General features: G+C 44.2%; 1 protein-coding gene across 3 annotated transcripts in view; it reads left to right on the top strand.

The window, feature by feature from the left end:
* Positions 1–25,726, top strand: part of OTUD5 (OTU deubiquitinase 5) — a 456,714-nt gene that overhangs the window by 334,986 nt on the left and 96,002 nt on the right. For all 3 annotated transcript variants that reach the window (XM_086940296.1, XM_086940294.1, XM_086940295.1), the window contains exon 6: positions 15,221–15,406. In XM_086940296.1, the coding sequence (XP_086796422.1) occupies positions 15,221–15,406 (186 nt within the window). The remainder of the gene's footprint in view (positions 1–15,220; positions 15,407–25,726) is intronic.

Genomic DNA, 25,726 nt, shown 5'->3' with positions numbered 1-25,726 from the left:
TCAGTTTCCTCACCCAGCACCCCACTCCTAAGAGCTTGGTGGTCCAAGCCTCCACATTCCGAATCAACCCTGGCACGTTCCCTACCACTCCACTGGATAGGGAATCGAAGATGCTGGATACTTTGGGAAAGAGGTTCTCTTTGTCCAGCCTACAAATCCAGTTGTAAAGGACTGCGTTCGTCATGGGCAGGTATACCCATAGGATCTGGGATGCTGCTGCGCAAGTGCTGCCCCAGGACTTGGAGGAGATCCGAGCCATACTGTTGCATTTAATTGCACACAGCAGGGACATAGCGAAGTTCACCATCCGATGTGGACTGGATGTGACTGACTTGCTGGGCAGAGTATTTTCAAAGTAGGTGGGCGTTAGACGCCGTGCCTGGCTGAGAACCACTGGCTTTCCTGGGATGTCCAAGCTTCGTTTACGGTCATATTTCTTCCGTCCTTTGAAGAGACATGCTGTTGTCTAGGATGCACATCAGTGAAGCCTGCGTGAAGTTTGGGCAGGCGTGGAACATAAAGGTTGTTTAAATCTTCTGTTCAGATGTGTGAAATGTATAGGAGTTTTTTTTTTTTTTTAAAGCGGTTCAGGAAGCTATTTAAAGATGCATTTAATAGTTAAACTTATCAGAGATTTCCACCAGTGGGTAGTGAGACTTTAAGGAGTTGCTGTTTGACATTTCATTTATTTCTTGTTACCTTTTTCCATGTCCTCTCGTCAGCAGCTGCATCTCACTGCACGAATATGCACTGCCTTTAAAACATTGTGTTGTCGGTCAAATATAAGGAAATTATTAAACATTTAAAAGTATACATTTGTGTCTAAAATGAATTTTGTATACCTTATATACTGCTATAATCGAAGGTAATGAAAACATTTCAAAATAGATAACATTTTAAATCAGTCAAAACAATGAGGTTACTATTTGAAAACAGTAAAATTTCACGGAATTGTCAGACTGGGAGCACTTTCACTATATAACACAAAGATTTTTGTAGACTATTTTAGAAACCTGTATCAACCAAAAGAAACCTTTTCATGTACCTATTAAGCGTTCTGTAGAGGAGAGTGTTTGATCCAAAAGCGGTCTCCTCCAGCATCACACCTCCTAGTGCGGGCACATTCTTCAAATTTGCACAGACCTACAGTTTTATTGATAAACCTATATAGCATGAAGATGTGTGGATATCTTCTGCGCATCACCAAGTAAGTGTCTTGGTTTCTGTTCATCCTATTAAAGTAGTTGCTTTCCTCACACTTAATTACGAAAATGTGCTCAATTTTTGCTTCCCTAACTGATATATTTTTAAATGCGTACAGTTCATTCATTGATATTTACTTTTTGTTGTGTTATAAAGAATTTGCATCCTACAGCCTTTCCTTTCACATTCCTTGTATCCTAGCAAGATTGTGACATGGTTCGCTTTATAAACTCAAGACCCCATGTTAAAATAAGCAGTAATTTGGCAGAGGGAGACATTTGAAGCACAGCCAATGTGACAATATAAATCAAAATGTAAAGTCATCTTTTATTTACTGCTCTTTCCCAACTCAGCAGAAATCGGCTGGAATACCACCAATGCAAAAATGAGGCTTGTCGGCTCAAATTATTGTTCCCTTTTTAATAGAAATGAACTAAAGCAGCTGGTTAGCATTATTCATATGAACACTTATCAGCGGTACACATCTTAAACCACGGTGTGTGAAATGATCTTGTATGTACTGTTTGAAGTAACTGTCAAGGTCTTAAGAGTTGGCTGGCCCGTAACACCCGACAGGAAAAGCACCTGAAAAGACACTCCTCTTCCTAGATACTTGATAGTCCATGAAGCTCAGACTGCTCGTTTTTACGTGCATCTACCTTCTCCAACAGAAGGATGTCTTCACTGCCAGATGGGAGGGGAGCACTTAAATATCAAATCGGGAGACTATGAAAGCCTGCCTGCCAGATTTTCCGGAATGCCAATGCAATTAGGAGGGCATTGACATCCAGCAATTAGTACAAAGTACTGCAAGCGAGAGCCGATAGGCTTGGGCGAAATTTACGCATTACATGAAATTCCTGACTCTCTGGCTCGTTGCGTAATTATAGCGCAGGAACAGTGAGAATGACTGGAACGTGCTCGTCGCGCGCTTACTGTACTTGTATTTGATGGTGGTCTGTTTTTAACTCGAATTGTGTTCTTGTGTCTAAAATGAACACAATCACATTTTTTCGCTAAGAGTCCTATTTGCATGTCACGTAATTTTCCACTAATTGTGCGAGTTTAGCACCCCTCCAAGGCCAGATAGTTTCTTGTTTAATCACGTGCTTTACCGTGCAGGCCTAGAGTACATTTAGCGAGTCGACAAAAAGCTGCTTCTAGTCTTATGAGACGTGTACCGTTTAATGTAGTGTGTTTTGATGCCAGCGATTTTTGAAATTATCGTGTACACCTTTTTTTGTGCACTATGATGCGCTGGGGTATGCATATGGGTTTGTTGCATTGAATTTAGGTTGAAACCTTTAATCTGCTTCTGTTGATACCGTGAATTGGAAGCTGTAGATTTGTGAAAATATGGTCTTAAAGTGTAAAATTCTAAAAGACTTTTTTTCCATGTACCCAGTCGAATAATATAGCGTAGCATGCCATGGACATCCTTGCCAGCTGCACTCTCCTGCGTGCTACAGGACCCACAATGTTGTTTTTTATTTTTTTTATTTGACTGTATTTTGAGAATCCCATTCGGGTTGTATCCAGGTGTTTATTTCTGTTAACTACTTCCTGCCGCAGATCTTTCAGTACTTGAAGGAAAGCCCCTTAACTCTAGTTATTGTAAAACGACTTTTCGCCGCTGCCTCGCTACATATATATGCATATCTCGCCCACCACACCTGACCGCTATTAGTAAGGTGTGAGCTCTCCTCACTGCTAAACGGTTGTTTTCATGTTGAATGTGCTCCGTTTAGTCAAAGTGAAACCTCGCACTGTTGGTATCACTTCTCTGTGGCATTTCTAGCTGTAGACAGAAGTGATGAATCTGAGCATGAGAGGAGGACTCCTCGAGGTTAAGTAAAGGCTTCTGGCTAACTGCAGTGGCCGCCTGAAAGGGCTCTGCTTTTGTCACCGGTTCTGAAGCAGGCCCCTTTCTTTAGATGTAGGCCGTTTGTCTTTGTGTTCAGCCCTTTTACCTTTTCATTTAGCCCTCCGCCTCGTCTTCTTGCTGCTTTCTCATGCGACCCTGTCACCAGGTAGTTCGCCCCCCTCAGCCGCCACACTGTCCTCCTGTGCCGCTGTTCCTGCTGCCACTTTGCTTGCCACTCTGCTCATGTGCCTGTCTCTGTTTCCATGACTTGCTGCCTCTTTTCCCATTTTTTTCCTCTGTGCCCTTGTGCCCTTTGTGCCTGCTTTTTTATTCTGTGCCCTTTGTGCCCGTTTTTGTTCTGTGCCCTCTGTACCCGCCCCCCGCCCCCGTTTGCCTTCTGGTTCTCCCTCCCGCCCCCCTCGTGCTTTCCCGCCACTGCGTCCTGTGCGGCCCGCCCCCCTGCTGTCCCATTCGCCGCCCCACTCCCACCTCCCAGCTGCTCCTCCCTCCCACAGCCCCTCATATGGAGGCCGCGCGCCAAAGGCAAGTCCGTCTGCGCCCGTCTGCGCCTGGACCGTGCCCAGCGCCAGAACCCCTGCCGAAGCCAGGAAACCCGACTGAGATAAGACACCGCCACCCTCAACGCACTCAACAACGGATGACCACCCGCCTGCTACCAAGCCACCCCCGAAGCGCACCCACGGACCCTTCACCTGCCAAGCCTGCAAATTTACCTGCCTCCGAACCTGCACCCCGGACCAAGCAACATCAACAACCACCTCAAGTGCATCCTACTCAACACCCGCTCCGTCCACAAGCACGCTGTCGAACTCTGGGACCTCCTCGATACAACAGCACCGGACATCGCCTTCCTCACGGAAACCTGGATGAACGCCTCCTCAGCCCCCGACATCGCCATAGCCATCCATGACGGCTACACGATCACCCGTAAGGACAGAGTCAACCAAACCGGAGGAGAAATCGCCATCATCTATAGGAACACCAACGTCACGACCAACACCGAAGACACCCTCACTGCCGCCGAACACCTACACCGACCCAAAGACCACCCTCAGAGGAACCCTCCTCTACAGACCCCACCTCTACAGACCCCTCCTCTACAGACCCCCGGGCCCGCGCACTCAATTCAGTGAAACCATCGCCGACTTCATCAGCCTGCATGTCCTCGCCTCATCAGAATACATCCTACTAGGGGACCTGAACTTCCACCTAGAGAACCATAACGACGACAACACCACCGCCCTGCTCGACAACCTCGGACTCAAGCAACTGGTGAACACCCCCACCCACTACGCCGGCCACACGTTCGACCCCATCTTCTCCACCAGCAACCACGTCTCCTTCAGCCACTCCACCGGGCTATACTGGACCGACCACAGCTGCATCCATTTCACCTTTAAGAAGACTACATCCCACCACCGCCTGCAACAGATCCCCCGCAGACTATGGAGCAAAGTTACCACAGACCAGCTAACCACATCACTAAGCCAAAACCCACCAACCGACGCCAATGATGCAGCCCACAATCGCGCACAGTGGTTCACCAACTGCCCGACCCCCTTGCTCCACTAAAGAAACCCCCCAGGCAAAACCGGCAACAGGAAAACCACATGGTTCACCGACACCCTCAAAGAATCAAAGAAATCCTGCCGAACTCTCGAGAAAACCTGGCGCCACGAATAGACGACAGAAAACATGACTGCTCTCAAAAACGCCACTCGCAAACACCACCAGCTGATACGCACCACCAAAAGGACATCGTTCAAAGAGCGGCTGGACAACAACATACACAACAGCAAGGAACTCTTCAACATCGTAAAAGTACTCTCCAATCCCCGCGCCAGCAGCAACGACAACACACCGTCGCAAAACCTCCAACTCCCTCGCCACGTACTTCTACCACAAGATCACCGATAAACGAGTACGCTTCGGCGCCCAAACTCCGCCTCCAGTCACCAAACCAACGCCCCCCACAACCACCCTCAGCACCTGGACCCCCATCAGCACTGAAGACACTACCCACGTCATGAACACCATCCACTCTGGCTCTCCCTCTGACCCATGCCCTCACCACATCTTCAACAAAGCCAACACCATCATCGCACCCCACCTCCGGAACGTCATAAACCACTCCTTCACGTCCGCCACCTTCTCAGAGAGCTGGAAGCACGCAGAAATCAACGCCCTCCTGAAGAAACCCACAGCGGACCCTAAAGACCTCAAGAACTTCCGCCTCATCTCTCTTCTTCCCTTCCTTGCAAAAGTCATTGAGAAGACTGTCAAACAGCTGACCACATTCCTCGAGGCAAACCACTCCCTCGACCCATCCCAGTCCAGATTTCGAGCCAACCACAGCACAGAGACTGCCCTCATCGCAGCCACCAACGACATCAGGACCCTGCTTGACAACTGGGAAACAACCGCCCTCATCCACCTAGACCTCTCAGCCGCCTTTGATACCGTCTGCCACTGCACTCTAATAACCCGCCTCCACAACGCTGGGATACAAGGAAAAGCCCTGGACTGGATCACCTCGTTCTCTCCAACAGAACCCAGAGAGTTCGCCTCCCTACCTTCTGCTCCGCGGCCACCAAGATCTGCTGCGTACCCCAAGGCTCTTCACTCAGCCCAACCCTCTTCAATATCTACATGAGCCCCCTCGCCGCCATCGCACGCACACACAACCTCAACATCATCTCCTACGCCGACGACACCCAGCTAATACTCTCCCTCACCACAGACCCAGCCACTGCCAAAACCAACCTCCAGGAAGGAATGAGAGAAGTTGCGGAATGGATGAAGCTCAGCAGTCTGAAACTGAACTCCGACAAGACGGATGTCCTAATCCTTGGACAGTCCCCATCCGCCTTGGGCGACTCCTGGTGGCCCACAGCACTGGGCGCCGCACCGACACCCACGCAACCTGGGATTCATCATGGACTCCTCCCTCACGATGACCAAGCAAGTCAAAGCCATCTCATCCTCCTGCTTCAACACCCTGCGCATGCTCCGAAAAATCTTCCGGTGGATCCCCACCGGAACCAGAAAGACGGTCACCCAGGCCCTTGTCACCAGCTGACTGGACTACGGGAACGCCCTATATGCAGGAATCACAGCCAAACTTCAGAAAAGACTTCAGCGCCTACGGAAATCCTCCGCACGACTTATCCTCGACATCCCTCGCCACAGCCACATATCTGCCCACCTGATAAACCTGCACTGGCTCCCCGTCAGCAAAAGGATCACGTTCAGGCTCCGCACCCAGCACTCCACGACATGGGCCCCGAATACCTCTAAAGCCGCCTCACGTTCTACACTCCGACCCGCCAGCCTCGCCCTCGCCCCACGGATTCACAGAACCACCACCGGAGGAAGATCGTTCTCCTACCTGGCTGTCAAGACATGGAACTCCCTCCCCACCCACCTACGACTGACCCAAGACCATCTCGCCTTCAGGAAACACCTCAAGACCTGGCTTTTCGAGCGATAGCAGCACCCCCTCCTCCCTTCAGCACAATGAGACCCTCACGGGTGAGTAGCGCGCTCTATAAATGTATTGATTTATTGATTGATGTCGTGTGAGCTCATTTTACCTTTTCGCTTGGTTTCGAGCTATTGTTACATAAACATTTTTCCCCTTGGGCAGAGGGTAACTCGAGAGGAGGCAAGATTCCAGATGTCAAAAAAATCGTCAAATTACCTCTACAAACATTCACTGTGATAACAAGCATTTACAATGTAATAGGTCTCGCATTTTTAAAGTTTGAGCTATTGGAATTGTAAATGACAATGCCTTTTAATTATTTGTTTTTAAAACCTGCAATCGGTGCATAAACACGCACTTTGAACGTATAGTCCTTGCTTACGATGAGCAAGGCTGGCAGTAAAAGAGACTGCCAGCCTTACTTCTCATAAGCATGGATTATAAGTACAAAGTGCTTGTTTACGCACCGATGTGAGTGCGAACATTTCAAGCTTTCCTGAGCGTGTCTTACGCATCTGACAAGTGTGGAGAGGTTGTGGCCTAACGGCCAGAGTTGCCGACTTTAAAGCTGGGGAGCTAGGTTCAAGTCTCGCCATTGGCTCAACATCCTGGGATTCTGGGAAAATCGCTTATTCTCCCAATGCGTAACAAAAATTAATGTGGCCTGGTGTTACTTAACTGGTGCTTAACATAAAGCGCTCCGATGCCTTGGTTGAGTTTGCGCTATATGAAACAAAACAAAAAAGGAGTGCAGTTTACACACCGCAACCGTTCTTCATTCTCAGCAATTTCCCACTAAAATACTTCACAGGGAGGGTGGTCAGCTTTACCCAGACTGCCAGTGAATCCATATCCAGAGTGCTGGATTGCAGGTGACCAGGAAGAGGCGAGTTTACTCTCCAAAATATGGGACCTACTGGAAATAAGTAGTTTGCGAACATAATTATGCTCTCTGGGCAATACATGGCACATATGATCAGGTGGTGTGATTAGTTCATATGTAACCTGGTGACCAAGGTTCACCTTCAGCCATCCACACTTCATTACACTGTGTGATCCTCGGCAAATGAAATATATCTGCTGATCTCATATTGCTCCATTGCCAGGTGCGAGATGGCCAGTGAGCCTCGCCTATATCAGGTCGCTTAGCACTGAAGACCTTGGGGGTAACTTTTTGTCATCATGAATCCCCGCCCACAAGAACCGAAGTGTAAAAGCAATGAATGACCTTTCATGGGGAACATCTCACACACACACACAGAACAACTTTAGCGCCTTTGATTCGTGGTCTCGCAAAAAGGGGGCTCCTTAGATGCAGTCTTTTTCTATATCGGGTGCACACACAGCTCACCACCCCAGATACATTCTCTGCCTTCTGTGATTCATAATAGAATAAAAATGACTACAACTACCACAATGCAGCTGGGTTGTTGGCTTTAGAACCTGCGCACCTTGGTCACTAGCACATGATTAAAAAAAATCTGTTTACGCTGCTCAAATCGTCTTATCTGCCTGGGCCTCCAAATGCAAAAGGTAAACAGTCCATAAAAAAAACTACTGTATGGTGTTCTGTCAGAATTAAACTCACACCACACTCATGTGTTGTATACAGTACCTAATGTTTAAGTTATAGCTGTTATTAAAAAATAAAATTAAAAAATACAAAAGTAGTCTCCAAAGCCCTCTGGGCTTCCAGGCACTATTTAGGCGTAACATCAAATGGCAATAATAAATGCATAGATTGCAAATTAGTCATGCTCAAATTGATGAGAGCCCTGACTGTACACCAGTATAAAGTATTCCATACGATATTAAGTACCGTCTGCATATAGCGCCAAGAGGCCGAGCGCTGAGCTTCACTAACACCCGGCGTACTCCGAACAAATGTCGAAATTATGCATACATTGAGCGGTCTAGACCCCCATCCATACTCACTCCAGTGCGTGACGCGCCCTTGCTCGCATGCTTGGCAGCGTCTGGCAGGTACGTGTGAGCAGTTCACGCACCGAGGCCCGCCCGTCCCTTCTCACAGCCCCGGCCCCTGGTACTGACCCCCTTGCCGTGTGTGGGCAAGCAAGCCAGTTCAGGTGCTGTTCAAGCAGCCATAAAATTGCGATCCCCTTCATTCAGCACAATTACTTAATTTAATCAAGTTACAGCGGAGCCCCCACCAGGTAGGCGGTGAGACTGGACTATTGTGTGTGTGCGTGGGGGGAAAAAAGAGCCCCGCTAATGTGATTGCAAAATAATTAGTTTGCACTTCAAAGCAGATTAAGAGAACTTTGAAAAAATGTTAAACTAGAAGTAATCCTGAAGAGAAAGAGGAACACAAACAGTATTTATTCGTATTTTTGTTTAAATTAATACTTATATTAAATATATACGCATGAGGAATATAAAGTGGATATTTACAAAAAATGAAAAAAATACTAATATTAAAACAGAGCTTCCAATTAAAACAATATAATTTAATGTCAAATTTATTTTAGGTAAATCGTGAAAAGAAAGCTGCACTAGAGTTTTGCACACACAGCCTTTTTAATGTTTTTCCATAGGTTTATGAGCCACTACTGATATCTAGGCAACACAAGAATAGATCATTAATTACAAAAGTAAAAAAAAAAAAAGTGTAGGTAAAATAATGTAAACACTCAACATTAAGTTCCCCCCCCCCCTCAGGCATCTATTACTATAGAAACTGCAACGGCACATATTTTATATCTGCATAAAGGTTGCGTTGCACTCAGAACACTGCTATGCATAATGCAAAAAGAAACAAGCCGGTAAGCCTTTTTTGCTGCGTCCTGCCCGCCAGCAAATTAAAACACACATACCTACAGCGGGGGCCGGCATTGCAAGGAACGCAACAGTTGCATCGCATACTGGGGAGGGAGGAGGAAAGCGATCGGGAAAACAAAGCTGTGAGTGGTGCGCGTCTTTCCTGCCATATGCTTTCAATTATCGCGCCAGTGTCTGGGCACAATAATTGAAAGCATATGGCAGGAAATGCGCATAATAGACACCAATAGGCCAGGGGCGGAGCTATGCGCCTGCCTCTGGCCTATTTTGTGCTATTTTCGAAACAAACACTCAGGGAAAGGCCAATAGCAGGCCGCAAAACTAAAAATACACGCATGAGCGTGCTCAATTCCTGGGTCCATTTCGAAAACCCGGACAAAAGAACTTGCTTCGCAGTGCAACGCAGGGTGTGAGCCCTAAAAATGTACATTATACATTTTGACATGGTTCTTTTAAAAATTAAATGTAACTGTAGTCTCTTAAGTCATGATCTCAATTTCAAATAGCCTTGCTCCTCATTCGGCATTCGTTTTTCTGGAATCTCAACTATTTGTCAAATTTCCATTCTTGATATTTTTGTTTGTAACTAATAATTTCATTTTTAAATCTCATATATAAGCACAACTAAAGTGCTTGTATTTTCTCCAGGAGCTCTAGTTCTTCAGTCTAAAGGTTCAGTTCAGCCTTTGACTTTACTGAGAGGTTGTGAAAGGACCATATACTGGTTACACCTTGGTCAACATCAGAACACCTACACACCCATCAAACAGCCTTGACCTCTCGCCACCTGGATCATCTTAAGAGCTGAGATGTTACTTTCTATGATTATTGTAAAGCATTCCGTTTAGAGGTGCAGCTTCCAGTTCAAGCCTAGACTTGTCTAGGTGTGAGTCCTTTCTGTGTGGTCGCAGGTGGTAGAAGTGGTCGGAGAAGCACGCCTCATTTTATGTGCTTCATAAAACACTGGCATGTATTTATTCCCAGGAGCAAGTGTGGGGGAGATCAGTTCTTAGTCAATTACTCTTCTCCCTGGAAGGATGATGGGCTTCATTCTCCCCAGCCTTCATATTGTCTTCTTTTTCAATAGACCCCTTTGAATAAGCGGTTTCTTTCATTGTGCCCCCAGTAAACTAGAAGGAAGCAAACATTCTAGCATATTAATTTGACTTGTGGAATTGAAATACAGTATCCTCTGTGGGGATTATGCTGCCATTATACTAGTTGCTAGTGCTACACGGTGCATACTTTGTTAAAGAATAAGTGCCAGGTCCCAAAGCTTTTCTCAGAAGCCTGCTGTTGAATGTCAGGGTTGCTGATTTTCAAGGCTGCTTAATCTTCCACCTCAAGCCTATTTCATGCACCACCTACACTTTGCTGCTTTATTTCATTCCGGCTTTCTTCCTTTGTCTCTTTCTCCTTTACTGCCTTTATCTTTTTTTATTTTCTGGTCCAAAGTCTGATAATGAAAAGTATTCCCAATTCCCAAAAATGAGTGCTGGTAGGCCCCTACCTGCAACCCCCAGGTCAACTTGAGTACTGATGCTGGGTATATACGTTACATTTCCTTTCCATTACGAAGTGGCCCAAAGCTTTCCTCTTTGATCAGCTTTCACTTTTTTTGCTTTAAGCATTGCTTGTCATTTTAGTTTTGATGGGGCAAATTGTTGCATTAAAACAACTTTGTTTTGAAGATCCAATAAACTGAACTTGAAGCATTAGTTCTGCATTGTAGGATCTTCATCTATTGCCTTAAATGTTAGAATAAGGGACTCCTGTGTTCATGGTTCCTGGAAGACTTTATTTTGTCATAAATGAAAGCTTCTAAGTGCACCTCCAGTGTTATGAAATGCAGATGACTGTTCCATAGCCTATCTAAAGCTCACTTTTTCAGATGTTAAGTGTTTTATGTCTAATTTAAATAAAGTTTTACATAAAGCAATACACCAGCACAAAGTCTAACGTTCTTACTCAGAAAACCACTGAGACCCTAAAAGAAATGATAGGAAATGCAGCCAGATAGACAGCACTGTATACTAGACCGTTCCTTTATGGAGACAACGGCTTCCATATTCTAGAATGTCTTATACTAGCCATTTACAACAGAGACAGTTCACATTGTAGGGCTTAATGCAGATCTTACTATTGAGTTCTAGCATTCACGAACTGAATACCAGAGCAGCAGGAGGGATATTTATGACTTCAGTATAGATGGCTACGATGCAGAACGTGTTTCCTTCTTCTTTGTACAATTTTCATGAACAACTATGAAAGTGAGAATAGAGTATCAAGCTCCTCCCAACTACAGGAAAGAATGGTAGCAGAACACAACTTAATAGGTGTTTTCTTCTGATTCTTTTAACAAAAAAAGTTTGTCAAAACAGCAAGGGGGATCTCTACGCCATCCCGGTCCAGTTGAGTTGAGTCCCCATTTGTAGCTTAAAAGTGGTTCAGAAAACTAGTTGCTTGGTATGGATGATGCTTGGGTCTTCCTTCATTCCTTATGGGGTGGGAAGATTTTGCAAAGGCCGAACTCTCAATGCATTGATTATAAAGTGTCTAGCCGATATCTGTAAGTGGTTGAGACCTCTGGATCATCCTGCTCCCCCTTCTGTCTTTGGCTCTAAAAGGCTCAACCATCAAAGAGGGGATTTTACTGTGTGTGATACCCTGATAGTGTTTAGTTTCTGTTGTAGCTCCTGCCTGCCGTCAAACCAAAAGCACACTGATTAAAAATAGCAGTTTGTAGAATGCTGAACCTAAAGGGTCTTCCACAGTGGTAGGCCAGAGGCTGACATATTGGGCTTAATACCAGTATTAGGAATCATGACTTAAGTACATGCACACCTCAAGGATCTTCCTTCTCACATGGAGGTGACTTGCTGGCCCTACTCATGTAGTGATAATAATCACTTGAAGCGCTTGCCTAGGTCCAAGCACATAGCTTGAAGCACATAGCTTGAAGCACACATCAGCAGAGGATATCAGGATCAAATTCCCATGTTTCACAGACTTTTGTGTCCTGTGCCCCTCTTGGGAATGTCTTGTGTCATGGCTCTAGTCACAAGTGCCTTGTGTGTTATGCATAGTTAGTGTGCCTCATGTTTGTGTCTTGGATCAGGTCATGTTTTGTCACTTGTCACATGTGTCTCTGCAAGTGTGATCTCTGGGGTAGGAGACAAGCTGTTCTCTCTACACAGCTCACTATGTAATATTGATAGCCAAGCAGCATCTAGAGTTTAACCAAGAAAGTTGCTTTGCATTTGTATAAGAGAAGCTGGTGTATATAGGTAGTTGTCAGCAATGGGTAGGTTATGGACCAGTATATATTTCAGTGGGGATGCATGCCAGTCAGTCAAACCACTTTATTCGATTAATTAAAATCTTAAAAGTACAATACAAAACACAAGACACAAAACGGCTATGTACTCTTTCCAATGCGAATGGGCGACATATAAATGTTTACAATTTCTTGACAAGAAATATAAATAATGAAAGCTAAAATAATATAACAGAGAAAAGCAGTTACAAATCAATAAAATTCAGAAAAAATTCATAATTCAATCGTCATCTGGAATCTTTTTCTCCTGAGGCAGACAACAGCAACAAGAAAACTGGCAATTTAAAAAATATTCCAGGTGTTGTCAAACAGTTGAAGGTACATTAGGGCTGGTCTGACCTGTAAAAAAAATCCCTTTCCTCTCAGGAACGGAATTAAAAACCTCTACCTAATTTCAGTGGAAAACTCACAAAACAATATTTAAGTGCACAGTGTCCTGAGTTGAAAAGCTGTCAGTTACATGGGGCTAGGTCTTCTGGTTTACACCAACCAGGGAGATTACCCAAAGAGAAGTGGATCAGGTTAAAACAAAACCTGATCAGAAGCCAACGATGGAAGGAAGGGCTTTGTCACAATTCTTAGATAGGGCTCTATTTATGGCGATGAAGTTATTAAATAATGAGCCCTGACCAAAGGTTTTTTTATTTCCTGATTCTCCGGTTCCAGCTTCAGTATATTAAAAAACTGCAATTTCACCCATTTTAGATCAGTTTTCTTGATCCCTTCTGGGGCATTATAAATATCAGGACGCCCTAGTTTAATGGACATACCCTTGACGTAAGACACCCACTGGATACTATTGGCTTTATCGAACGCCACACAATCCCTTAAAATCTGGTGGTTCAATGTTAGTTTTGGGTTAAGCCAGGTTTTCATTCTGCAGACCAAGGAAGCCAATCTCACCAAATCAGACACATATCCCATCCCCAATTCCTGATGGATAGCAAAAGTTGGGGTTGATTGGGGACAGACAAAAGGGAACGGAAACATTTGTTTTCAGCCATCTGTACCCCTTCCAATTGCTTGTACCCCCAAATGGCAATACCATATGTGGCGATAGCCAAACATTTCGACCTATAAATGGCAAGGATTGCCTCACAAGGCCTGGCTCCCAATCGCCGTGCAAAGCCCAGTAGCGCTGACAACTATCTCACTACTGCGTTCTTTTTGGCTTTGAGCCAGGGGACCAAGGAGCATTTGTCATCAAATAAAACCCCCAAATATGTAAAAGCTGTCACTCTGGTCACCTCAGGCCCAATACAAAAAAAAGTTTTAACCTTATTCTTTCGTTGACCCATAATCAGGTTGTGTGATTTTGAGATATTTACCACCAGATCCAGGGAATTCATAAAGATCCCAAATGCATCTCTGTAGGCCTATAGAAGTTTGCTCTAATAGCACAGCATCATCCGCGTAAAGGAGGACTGGAATGGTCCTATTTCCTACAGGCGGGATGTCCAGGCTGGCCTTATCCAGAGTTTTGTCTAGGGCATTAATCTACAGCGTAAAAAGTAAAGGGGCCAATATACAGCCTTGGCGAACACCTCTACCAGACATAGTGTTGCGTGCATTTGCCACCCTGAGTAACCCTAACAGCTGCAAAAAGGTCCTGATGTAGGTCAGCTAAAAAGTAAACCAGACGAGGATCACAAGGAACAATCCCTATGTCAAGTAAAATAGACCAGAGCTTTATCTGTTCACGAGGTCAAAGGCTGATGACAAATCCATAAAGCTCATATACATGGAACCTTTATTCGCTACAGTATATTTGCCTGTCAGTAAATATAAGTTAATGCACTGGTCACTGGTACTTCTTCCTCATCTAAAACCATACAGAAGATGAGATAAAACCCCATTATCATTTACCCAATCAGTGACTTTAGCCAGAATCACCTTACCTAAAATTTTAACGGCAGAGTCAATCAATGAAATGGGTCTGTAACACCTTGGATCCCCCCCTCCCTCTGTCCCTTTTTAAAACCCGGTATGATAGTGGAGTGGGACCATGAAACCGGGAACCCCTGGACAACTGTGGCACTAAAAACATTTACTAACATTTTTATTAAGCATTTAAAGAAACTAGCGGTTAGGGTAGTACAGAATTTAAACTTTAGGCCCCCATTACGATTGCTTCCCATGACATCTCCAGTCGTTCTCAATGACCATTTGTTTGACAGATATTGCCGGGATCACTCTCACCAAATATTGAAATCCATTTAACAGTACAAGAGCAATGAACATGAAGTGCACTTGTTTGCATATTTGTTAATAGAATTATTTGATATTTTTTTCTAAGGTGTGCTGGGGGGTGGGTGGTATCCAGGCTATGGTTGCTGTGCATCACTGTGCAAGCTGTTTCTAGTCCTCCCGTCTTCCAAACAGCAGTAACTTGAAGTTTTCAGTGGACTATCACAGGCCATCATTGCTGGAGGCCTAATGGTTGCTTGTGACCAATCACTATGAGGTTTTTTCTCATTCCCCAAAGTTAACTTTATGCGTTTTCTCTTTTCAGTATGCAGACCAGTCATTAATGAAAAATGCCATTAAAACCTCAGAGGAGTCCTGGATAGAGCAGCAAATGTTGGAGGACAAAAAAAGGGCAACCGATTGGGAAGCCACAAATGAAGCCATTGAGGAGCAAGTTGCCCGGGAATCTTACCTCCAGTGGCTACGAGATCAAGAGAAACTAGCCAGACAAGTAAGGGTTGTATTTGTATTGTTTTTGTAATGCTGCCGTTGCCAATGTTCTTCTCTACATTATGCAATTTACAGACTTTGACACGGGATAAATAAAGGGGAATACAACCTGTTTTTCAACACATTCTGAAATTTCAATAAATTGGATTCCTGACCCCGAAATCTGAAACAGTTCTAAAACGTTGCTATTAAAGAAGCATGCCAGACTCATTCCTGACATAAGATGGTTTGTACCTAAAGGGCCTGATTTTTTGAACACCATTGACTTGCAGTGTGGTTGTAGCGGGGTCTGAAGGAATACGCAGAAAGCTAAGTCGGGGTAAAGACTGTTTTATTTTCAAGTAGTCACGTCTTTTGCGGGTTGCCAGTTTTGCACCACAATCAACAGAGAATTGGGGTAGAAAGGAAATGAGAAACAAACACGTAATTAATGAAGAGTCCTCCTCTTCTTCCGGGTAGTAGCAGTCCTCTCCTAATCGTCAGGCCGAGGCAAGGAATGGGCTCCGGAATTCCCAAAAACAAATATACTGGTCAGTAACACGTCCTGAGGATATAAGCACACGAGGAAAGGGGGTGAGAGGAAGCACACTGGTGCAGAGGTGATCACGGCAATGAGAGCGTGAGGCTGAGGAGTGGTATTGTGGGGATGGGTTATTTGCACAATTTACAAGAGGAGGCGTGGGCGGTAACAATGTCAACCCTCCGGCTTCTCCCGACCCAGCCAGAGAATCTTGCCCGTACCTGGGTCAGGGGCGTGGCTCGGCGATGCGTGGTCCCGGTGGCCTCCTTGCTTCAGCTCCCAGTCTCCTCAGCTGTCCTCTCCCTCCGGGCTGGATGGCTGCTCTAGTCGTCTGGGGTTCTCCTCGGCGTCTCTGCTCCACGAGCCTTCATCTTCCGTGTTCTCAAGTCTCACGCTGGTGTCTGCAAACACCTCGTTCTGCTTCCTGGGGCTCCTTATTGGGCGCCTGCCCATGACATCATTTGAGGGGGCGGTGCCTTCCCAGTTAAAGGGACCTCCATCGAGATTGTACAGATCCGTATGTGATGACAGCAACATATCCTCCTGACGAGAAGAAAGCATAGGGGTTGAAAGTTCCCGGGCTTCCCATCAGTCACCCCATTGGCCTGTTGTTTCCCTGCTGACCTCGTGACAGTGGTATATTTCGATGTGTTTTAATGAGGACGGAGATCAATTCAGAAAGTCTACATCCAGTGATCAAAGGTCGGAACATGCCAATTTCAACAATATCTAAGCAGCGGGATTCTCAGCAACCTGCAACTTGTATATAACCTCTTGGGTAAGCATAAAAAATAATAGGCAATCGACATAAATACATTAAGGATAACCTTGGAAGAAAATAAGAAAAATGTTGATATTTTTTTACCTTCAGTATTAGATTTTTATATCGTCACATGCTTGAATCGTTCCTGTTGTCCCTTGAAGTCTCCCGTTAACTTTACAGTAGCAGTCCCATGTAGACGAAGAGTATCCCTTTCTGAACCACATGCAGGGGAATGTGGAGAGCCACATAACCCAAGGTCATACAAACCTTTTGAAGAAGACTCGCCCATCGCACTGGTAATATCATTGAGGTCCAATTGTACCAGGGCGCAATCCAAATTCCAGTAATCCTTAAAAGGGATATCCGAATGACCGATTATTATAGTCATTTTCCAGATAAGGCCCAACCACGAGTTACACCGGATAATAAAACCCCACAGAGGGTTCTACCACCAACCACTCCAAGACCGCAGCATGCAAAACTTGTTGCCCAAGCCGCATCTCCTTCTCAGACACCACAACTGGCTACTTTGACCCGGTCTCCGGCAGAGATTGGTTTCACGAACGATGAAAACCAAGACACTTCTTTCCAAAAACCTAAAAATTGGATGACTGTCCTTCAACAGATTCCCCATTGCCAGCGCTTATAGACTCTCCACTAAATGACATAGCAGGGTTTTATCATTCAAAGGGCATCCTAATGTTTTGATCTATCTTTACTATCGAAGAAGGTTGACTGCTTCCTTTAGGACGTAAGAGACTCGCAAAAGAAGTCAATGCATTTCAATACGATTTATCAACCACATTTAGGAGGTCCTCAAGGTCACACAGAACCCAGCCATATTGTCAGCAGTGGTCCTTCGGCTGGAAAATACATGTAAGGCATCAGAAACTAACTACTCCAGTCTGCTTAATAGGTAGTTCAAAAGCTGATTGCTGTTATGCAAGCGATACAAAGGCGGCCTAGAACTCAGTCTATCCCATGTGAAATTTCAGCAGCTTCCTATTTTCATGGAATCATTAAAAACTTCATCATGGCTTCATTTATCCTCTTTGAATCCTGAGGCACAACTGGAGATTTCTAATTTACTGTTTTCAGGGTCCCCACTCTTTGGCCTCAGTACAGGAGAAGAGAAGTTGATTATGAAGAATGAAGCAGAAACTTTGAAATCCACACGTCTGGATGAACAGAAAAGGCTCTTCAAACAGCAATATAAACCAAAAGACAGAGGGTTCTATCCCTGAGATGGCCATACCAACATCGGCAACAACAGAGTCCCAATCACAAAGGCAGGATTAAAGAATATGCCAGAAACAAAAAAATAACTTCCCCATTCTCCCCCATGTAGATTCCTAGGATGGAGAACCAGGACTACAGGTATATATTAACCCTTCCTTACGTGCAATGTTGTTCTTTAGTATTTGTTTTACATAGATTCATATGGATCCTGCCCTCCTCCCTGCAAGAGGTGCACCTAAAGTTATTGGTCCTTCACACGAGCTTTAAAATGTGAAGGATGGTGACCTCTAAGGGTGTGCGTTTTTTTTCTCGGTTGTTATATCTTAAAATGTAAGTTAGCTATTCAAGAGCCATGGTTACAGCGTCTGGGCTATGCTTAACATGTGACTACTATTGCTATGTAATGACTCCCAGCTCAACGGCTGGGATAATTCAAGCATATGAATTTTTGAAAGACATATAGTGAAGAACCACCATTACAGAAAGTAACTGTTCGAGGCATATGGGCTGCAGACCACACACTATTGCATAGATTGTCATCTGGTGGTGGGCCCGGATGATTACACTTTGTTCTTGTCTTGGAAGAGTCTTTGTCTGTTGGATGACTCCTCCTATAGATCGTAGTGCTCATGGGCATTGACTCTATCGTTAGATTTTTTTTATCCGCCATCGCATTACAGAAAGTAACTTTTTTCTTGGTGGATATGCTAGCAAGAAGCAATACTAGAGAACTACATTCATTTGGTGGGTAATGGAAGTTCAGAATCGATTCTTTTAAAAACTTTTACTCTGGTTATCTTCATCCTTGACTCGATTCTGGAAAGCAACAATTGTTTTTTCAATGCTTGATTTAGCTTAAATTTACTCCAATTAAATCAACAACCTAAATCCATAAAATTGAAGTAAATTAATCAGCGGGTTCACATATATGTTTGATATTGACAGTGATAAAATTGAGGCGTTAGGAGCCTAGCAATGAAGTAGATGGAAAAAGGAGGCAACAAAACATGCATAGTAAGATTGTGAAGAAAGCCTTTCAGCCAGTTTTGCCAAATCTGCTAAACCCCTGTTTGCATGCGATTGACCAAAATGGCATAGTCCACGGTGTCAAGCTCTTCTCATTCTTCCAATATAAGCCTGCCGGAGGTGCACTATAAAACATAAGTGCCTCTTGAGTACTGTCATTTAACAGATAAAACTTTCACCAAGCGATCTCTTATTTAGAAGCTAACAAGCCATCTAAATTCCATTTTTAAACGATACCTCATGGGGAGAAAACGCCATTTCCTCCGTGATTTACTTCTGCCTTGGTATAAGCAGTTGGCACTATTTTAGTAATCTGTGTCTGTGATTCATTTGTTAGCCAGGCTCCGTGATCTTAAAACCATAGTCCAAAATTAAATTGGAAATGTGTATACTGCTGAACCTGAATTTATTAATATTTAGTTGAACAGGTTCTATTAGTTTGTTACTATGCCTCTGATTATTGGTTTCTCATCCAAGCAGAAGTGTAATTGGCTAAAATAGATTTCTCTATTTTAGTTCATTTCTTACTCAATCTGCTAGGCATGTTTGAAATGGTCACTTGGTAGGATTATATTGTCTGCTCTCTGAATTTTGCTTTAAGTAGAGTAGCATTTGTGGTGTGAGCGGATTACTGACAGTGCTGCCCAAGTGCTTTGCTGCCCCGTTGAGCCACAATACAATTTTATGCAAAAATCAATTGATGGACAGAATGCTGATCAATGTCAAACATTCACCCCCAGTACAGAGATCTGGGCAAAATCAATAGTTTTTTCCTCCCCATACCATTCCACTTTACACCCAGCCGTATGTCAGCCTTGATCCTGTTTCCACAGGAACTGCCAGGTCAGGTCCTCCCTGGACTGGAAACAAGCATCCTGGGACCGGTTTCGGGCATCATCCTCATCAGTCCGGCTAGATTGACTCCAGTGGCATGGAGAGCACAGGACTCTCGTGTGGGCATATCCCTCCCACTCGGGTGACAAATGAAAGAGCAGTTGATGGACAGAATGCAGAACATTGTCAAACATTCACTCCAGTTTATTTGCTCCCCGTGCCTTTCCAGTTTGAACCCAGCCACAGGCAAATTAGTCTTGACCCTGTTCACCATGGGAACAGTCCAGCCGGAACTATGATTTTAGGCACTATAGTGATGCTCTTTGAACATCAAAAGAAACCCCTGCTTAAGAGGGTTCCTAACAGCAGGTCTGGAGAGAGATGCTTGAAACTTTACTAAAAAATAAAGTCAATAATACACTTTAGAGCTAACCTGGCCAGAAACTAAATGTATGCCTGTTACTGCAGTAAAAATAAATGACAAAAACGGAGCCATTTTAAAAATGCTATGATCATTTTTCAGTGGAATATTATTTAAGGTTATTCATCCCATATACAAATGATCTTCTTAATTCATTCTTTGATAGATCTAGAGCTTTGAGAAGAGATTGGTGTTACCACTAGAAGTTTCTTCATATTATTTATCAAAAATTAACAGGCATGTGAAATGTTCAGGAAACCCATCTGCCGTAGATGGAAGATGAGAAGTGCGTCTCCAACACTGGATCTTTTATAAATATTCACATGCTTGAATCATTCCCCTTCATCAGGCTAGGAATCACTGAATATCAAAATAGCAGTATATTGTGTAAAATGGGGTTAGACCTGAAGCAGCATTGAATGTTTAGTAGCACAACCCCCTCATTTGAAAGACTCAACTTTGGCCCATGAGGTGGGACTTATAGTCTTACTCCCCCCCGAGAGGCCACCATAGCTCAGATATCTGCTGCATGGTGTGTGGGAGTACCCTGTCGGAGCTCTGCTCTGACATCTTAGTGAACCTTAAATTTGTTATGCTCTTGATCTGCCCTGGATTGGAGCCCTATCTTCGGCTTAAGTTCTGTAAGTTGTTTTTTTGGGGAGTTCTGTCAAGTTCTGCCCCAAGGAGAGCTTTATATCTGGCAGCCAATTGTCACACGGCTAACCAAGAGAAGAAATCACTTTTCAAACCCTGTTCATCTTGGGGCCCTAAGAAGATTTACATTCTCAATGTATTTATTGCCTTCATCCAGGTCATAAGGCGGCTAAATGTGACATTTGTCACACTTTTTACATCTAAATCACTCTGAGAACGGAGGTTGGCATTGCATCTGATGGCTAAGGTGATTTCTTTTTCTCTTTCTGAAGGAGATGCTCTCTCTTCAGGAGAAGATTCCTTAAACAGTTCTCTTCCAAGCACTTCAAGAAGACAGCGCAAAAAATACTTATTCAGTTTCCTGAATTGGACGTGTTTGGTACAGTTCCTGTGACCACCTCTTCTACCACTAAACATAGAAAACTTACCCTAAATCAAAATCCATGGAGCAACTTGCTATGTTGAAAAGATCTTCAATAATACTATTTTCAGAAACGTCTTATCGAGGACAGTCTTCGTAGCGACCATCCGCCTCTAAGGTGCCTTCAACGTCTACGCTGATCCCAAAGACGGCAGTAGCAGATCCATCGAATGACTACTTGGACAGTGGCCACTACACTGTCGGTGGCGACAACACCGCTGACTGTCTTGATGGTGCAATCGCCTGCGACAGTAAACAGCAGTTTTAAAGGAATCTAACACATTTTGACCATTACAGTTGTCCTCATTACTACCAGCTCAGATTTTACAATCTGATCAGAAGGAAGAGACTAATGACCATGCCTCGCGAACTGCATATAGTCCAACACAATTTAATGTGAAATATGTCCTGGACGTTGAAGGTAGGTAAAAGAATGGTATTCAGAATATGACTCAACAGGATTATATTCCTCATCTTTTATGGTCTTCTAGATTGCCCATACAATAGACAGCCTGACGTAGTTCAAATGTCTGACTATGTATGAATAGGTTATGGAAACTATATGAAAAGTATTACTGCAACATCAAGCTAATTAATAACCTTCTGCCACATGATCCTTTGCCTAATTCTCCTTCTAGAAACCAATCTCAATTGCCTTCACCACCGACAAAGGAGCCATCTCCTAGAGCAGTTAGATAACTGTCCCCCTCCAACGTCTAAAGACACAAATAAATAACTCCAATAACTATAAATTCAAATATCGATGAGGACGGTGAACTTCTGCAAGATGATGCAGAAGATGATTTTGCAGGGGATATAATTATTTCAACAGGTGAATATCCTGTTCCACAGGATACCACAGATATTTACAGATTTCACTCTCTAATAGAAAGCTGCAAAAAGTTCAGTTTGCCACTGAATCCTGTTGATCAACAATGTTTTCTTGATGACTTTAGGGAACAACCGTGGAAGTTTGTAAGGACGATGCCAATATTACATTTTGTATAGTCAGAAGGCCTTAAGGTAATAAACTCTGGGCATGATTCTAGCGCTGATACCGTATGTGGAGAAGTATAAACCTCCAGTCCAGAATGCACTCTAGCATGCCTCACGAGGCATACTATACCGGATTCTGATATCTCGTCGGCATCGAAAAGAACCAAAAATCCAATAACACCATCGTCTGGTCCACCAGTCAGAGATAAGCAGGCCTGTAGATCATTTGGATGAAACATAATTTTTAGCAGCAACCTTTAAGTATTCTATATTTTGGCAATTTTAGGGCACTATGATCGCCAGATGTGGCATGAATCTGCGCCATTAATTGAACTAATTCCAGAAGATAAAAAGGAGAGAAAGCAAGAGCTATCCTTAAGAAAGGAAACCCTTTTTTCACTATTGATGCAGCAATGGTTTTCTCGAATAGAGGTTTACTCCAGTATTGGAACTTTCATAGGTTCATATACTTGAATCATTCCCAGTCATTGAGATGGGTGTCCCTGGTACATTAAAATAGCAATGCTAAACAAATACAAAGCAGAAACCAGTCCTAGGCCCATTTCAGTTTTGTAACCGATCTGTCGTTTTGTGAAAGACAATAAGTAATTCCTGAACTAATCGGGACATCTCACCCTCTAGAACACTCCTGAGAGAACCTTAGACCCTCAGAATTTCTCCCACATGTTGTGCTAGAGTCTTCCCTAAGCTCTGCTCAGTTTATTCTACTTCAGTAAATTTGAATAGAGTTCTTAACTTCAATCAGCATTTTATTACTGTATGACCATCTTCAGTGCTGGGCTTCAAGATTCTGGCATGACCATGTCAGATGAAGAGAAATCTTTTTAGAGCCTGTGCCATCTGCACTAAGGAAAGGCTTCATTCAGATGACCCTCACATTGACTGAAGTTATTGCTTTTATCCCAACCATAAGGCAAAGGAGTGTAAGGTATGTTGTATATTTTCTAATAAAACCTTGAAGGATCAAGAGGGGTTTCCTTCTTAAGTGGCTCCAGAAATTCAAAGCCAGAAAGTATGTGATTTCGAGTGAGTACAGTGATGGGGCATCCTCTTCATCGTCCAGGAGGTCCCATAAGAGGGGAAGATCACTTCACGAGCATTCTTCTGATGAGTGTCCAAAAAAGACCCTTAGAAAGACCTCTCATGGGCGCGGTCCCTCAAAATCTCCCCACAAACATGAAAAGGAGAGAAAGGGACATTCTTCTGGGAATAAAAAATCAAGAGGAGAGTTCTGCGCCTTCTTATACACTCTTCAAGGAAAGGCATTCTTTGAAAAAGCCTTCTTCTGTGCCTCCTGAAGAAAAGCCATCGACAAACTCCATCGCTGATGGGACCGTCGAAGAAGCCTTCACCGTCGAAGAAGAGTGCAGAGGTTCGCCAGTCTTCAACATCTAAGCAGAGGCAAGTACAACTTTGGCTTCAACGGCAGTGTCGATGACTCAGTCGTTTAAGACTTTGTCAAGGCCGAGTAAACTGTCAGTGACGATACCGTTGACTGGTGGGGGTGGTGACGACTGCTATGAAGACGTCCACGATCGCGCCAACGGCAACAACGACTTCTATGGCAGTTATACTGTCGCTTTAGGCTTCCAAATCGCTGCCGATATCTGCTTCTCCAACGATGGCGTCTGCCGCGGTACCGTCAAAGAGGGAAAAACCGGAGCAAACTAGAAAAAGAAAGATTACACCTGAAGTTCTCACCCAGTAAGTTTACTGCTCTTTTACCTTTTCACCTGTTGGAAGAGCAGGATTCTGAAGAAGGTGATGGTCCCATTGGCTACGCAAGTAGCCCATTACAGCTGCATGTTGGTGTCAAAAGGATGATTTTGAGGAGGAGTATGGAGAAGATCAATACTATATTCCTCAGAAGGAATATCATCAGGATTATCAGGAAGAGGTAGTCTGCGTGCCTTCATCGTTGATAACAGACCTGCAATTTATGTTCGCTAACTATAGGAAAAGATTTCCTCCGACACCTGCACCTCCGGCACAACATACATTGATTCTTCAGCCATGTTCTATCCTGTCTACTCCGAAGAGGCTTCAAACTTTGCAGGCGGAACCTCTACAGAAATCACCTCCATCAGCTCCTCAATAAGATCCAGGAACTACGGATGATGACCAGAAAGAGGGAGAACTCCGAGATCCGCATAGAGTGGGACTGCTACCTCATTCCCACACTTCTCATTTTCCGGTGCCCGTTGACTTGCCACCAGAAGATATTGGTGGTTTTCACAACTTACTAGAAAGGGCAGCCAAGATGTTTGATCTACCAGTGCCAGCTTCCCCAACTGACTGTTTTTTATATGATTTAAAAGAGCCTTTTAGAAAATCAGTGAGGGCTATCCTTATTGTGAGCCATATATGGGAGGAAGGATTCATGGGCATGAAGACGTCAGCGACTGACACCAGTGCTATCCAGATTGGAAAAGAAACACTAGGCTCCAGGGGATGCTGCGGCCTGCTTGGTGGGTCATCCCAAACCGGACTCTGTAATCTTTCAGGCAGCACAGAGAAAATCTAAGAACTCTTCTGCCATGCCACCTGATAGGGAAGGCAGGCGATAGGATAACCCTGGTAAGCGTTTTTTCGTTGGTGTCCGCTATAATGGTCAGAGCGGCTAATGCCCTTGCCATTCTGGGTCGATATGATCAACAAATGTGGGGCGACCAGACTCCATTTGTGGATCATCTTCCTGAAGACCGCAAATCGGAAGTGAGGAAAATGCTCCAAGAGGGCGAAAGAGCATCTGCAGAGGTTATTTCTTTCACCAGTGGCAAAAAGTAACTACGGTCCAGTGGGTCATCAATCTGATACAATTAGACCATAACAGTGCTGCCAAAGTTTAAGAAGGAAGCTGATATTATCCAGTATTGGGGTATCTTTCATAGATTCACATGCCTGAATCATTCCCTGTCGTAGAGGCGGGAGTCCCACGGTAACAATATGTACAATAGCAGTGCCTAAAAATCCTTGTAGTAGGCTGGAGAAAGGTATAGGCCCAAACTAGGCACAAAACTTCGCAGCCTATCTGCCTCTTTTTGTAAAAAGAACTGAAATAGTAGCTCCAGCCAATCGACTGTCCTCACCCTCTAGAACCTTCCCAGCTCAGGCAGTTCTCCTCAGATTTTCACCGCACTTCGTGTGGAAGGGAGTCTCCCTGAGTGCCTACTCAGTTTTTTTCTGTTTTCTCTTTAGGATGTCTGAAAAGAAGGCTTTTTTTCAAAGCTTGTGGGACCTGTCGTAAGAAGAGGGTCCATGTGGATGACCAGCACTCAGACTGCATCTACTGCCTGCACCCCTCACACATTGTGAAGGTTTGCAGAATCTGCCGCACCTTCCCTACCACAACGATCAGGGACAGGGAGGCAAGGGTTCCTTTATGGCTTAAATCATCTTCCACAGATGATGAGGACAAGGCCTCTA

The sequence above is a fragment of the Lissotriton vulgaris genome, chromosome 10 (genome assembly GCF_964263255.1).
Source record: "Lissotriton vulgaris chromosome 10, aLisVul1.2, whole genome shotgun sequence".
NCBI classification, from domain to species: domain Eukaryota; kingdom Metazoa; phylum Chordata; class Amphibia; order Caudata; family Salamandridae; genus Lissotriton; species Lissotriton vulgaris.
Note: the sequence above shows the minus strand (reverse complement) of the source record. Positions and strands in the feature narration are given on the sequence as shown.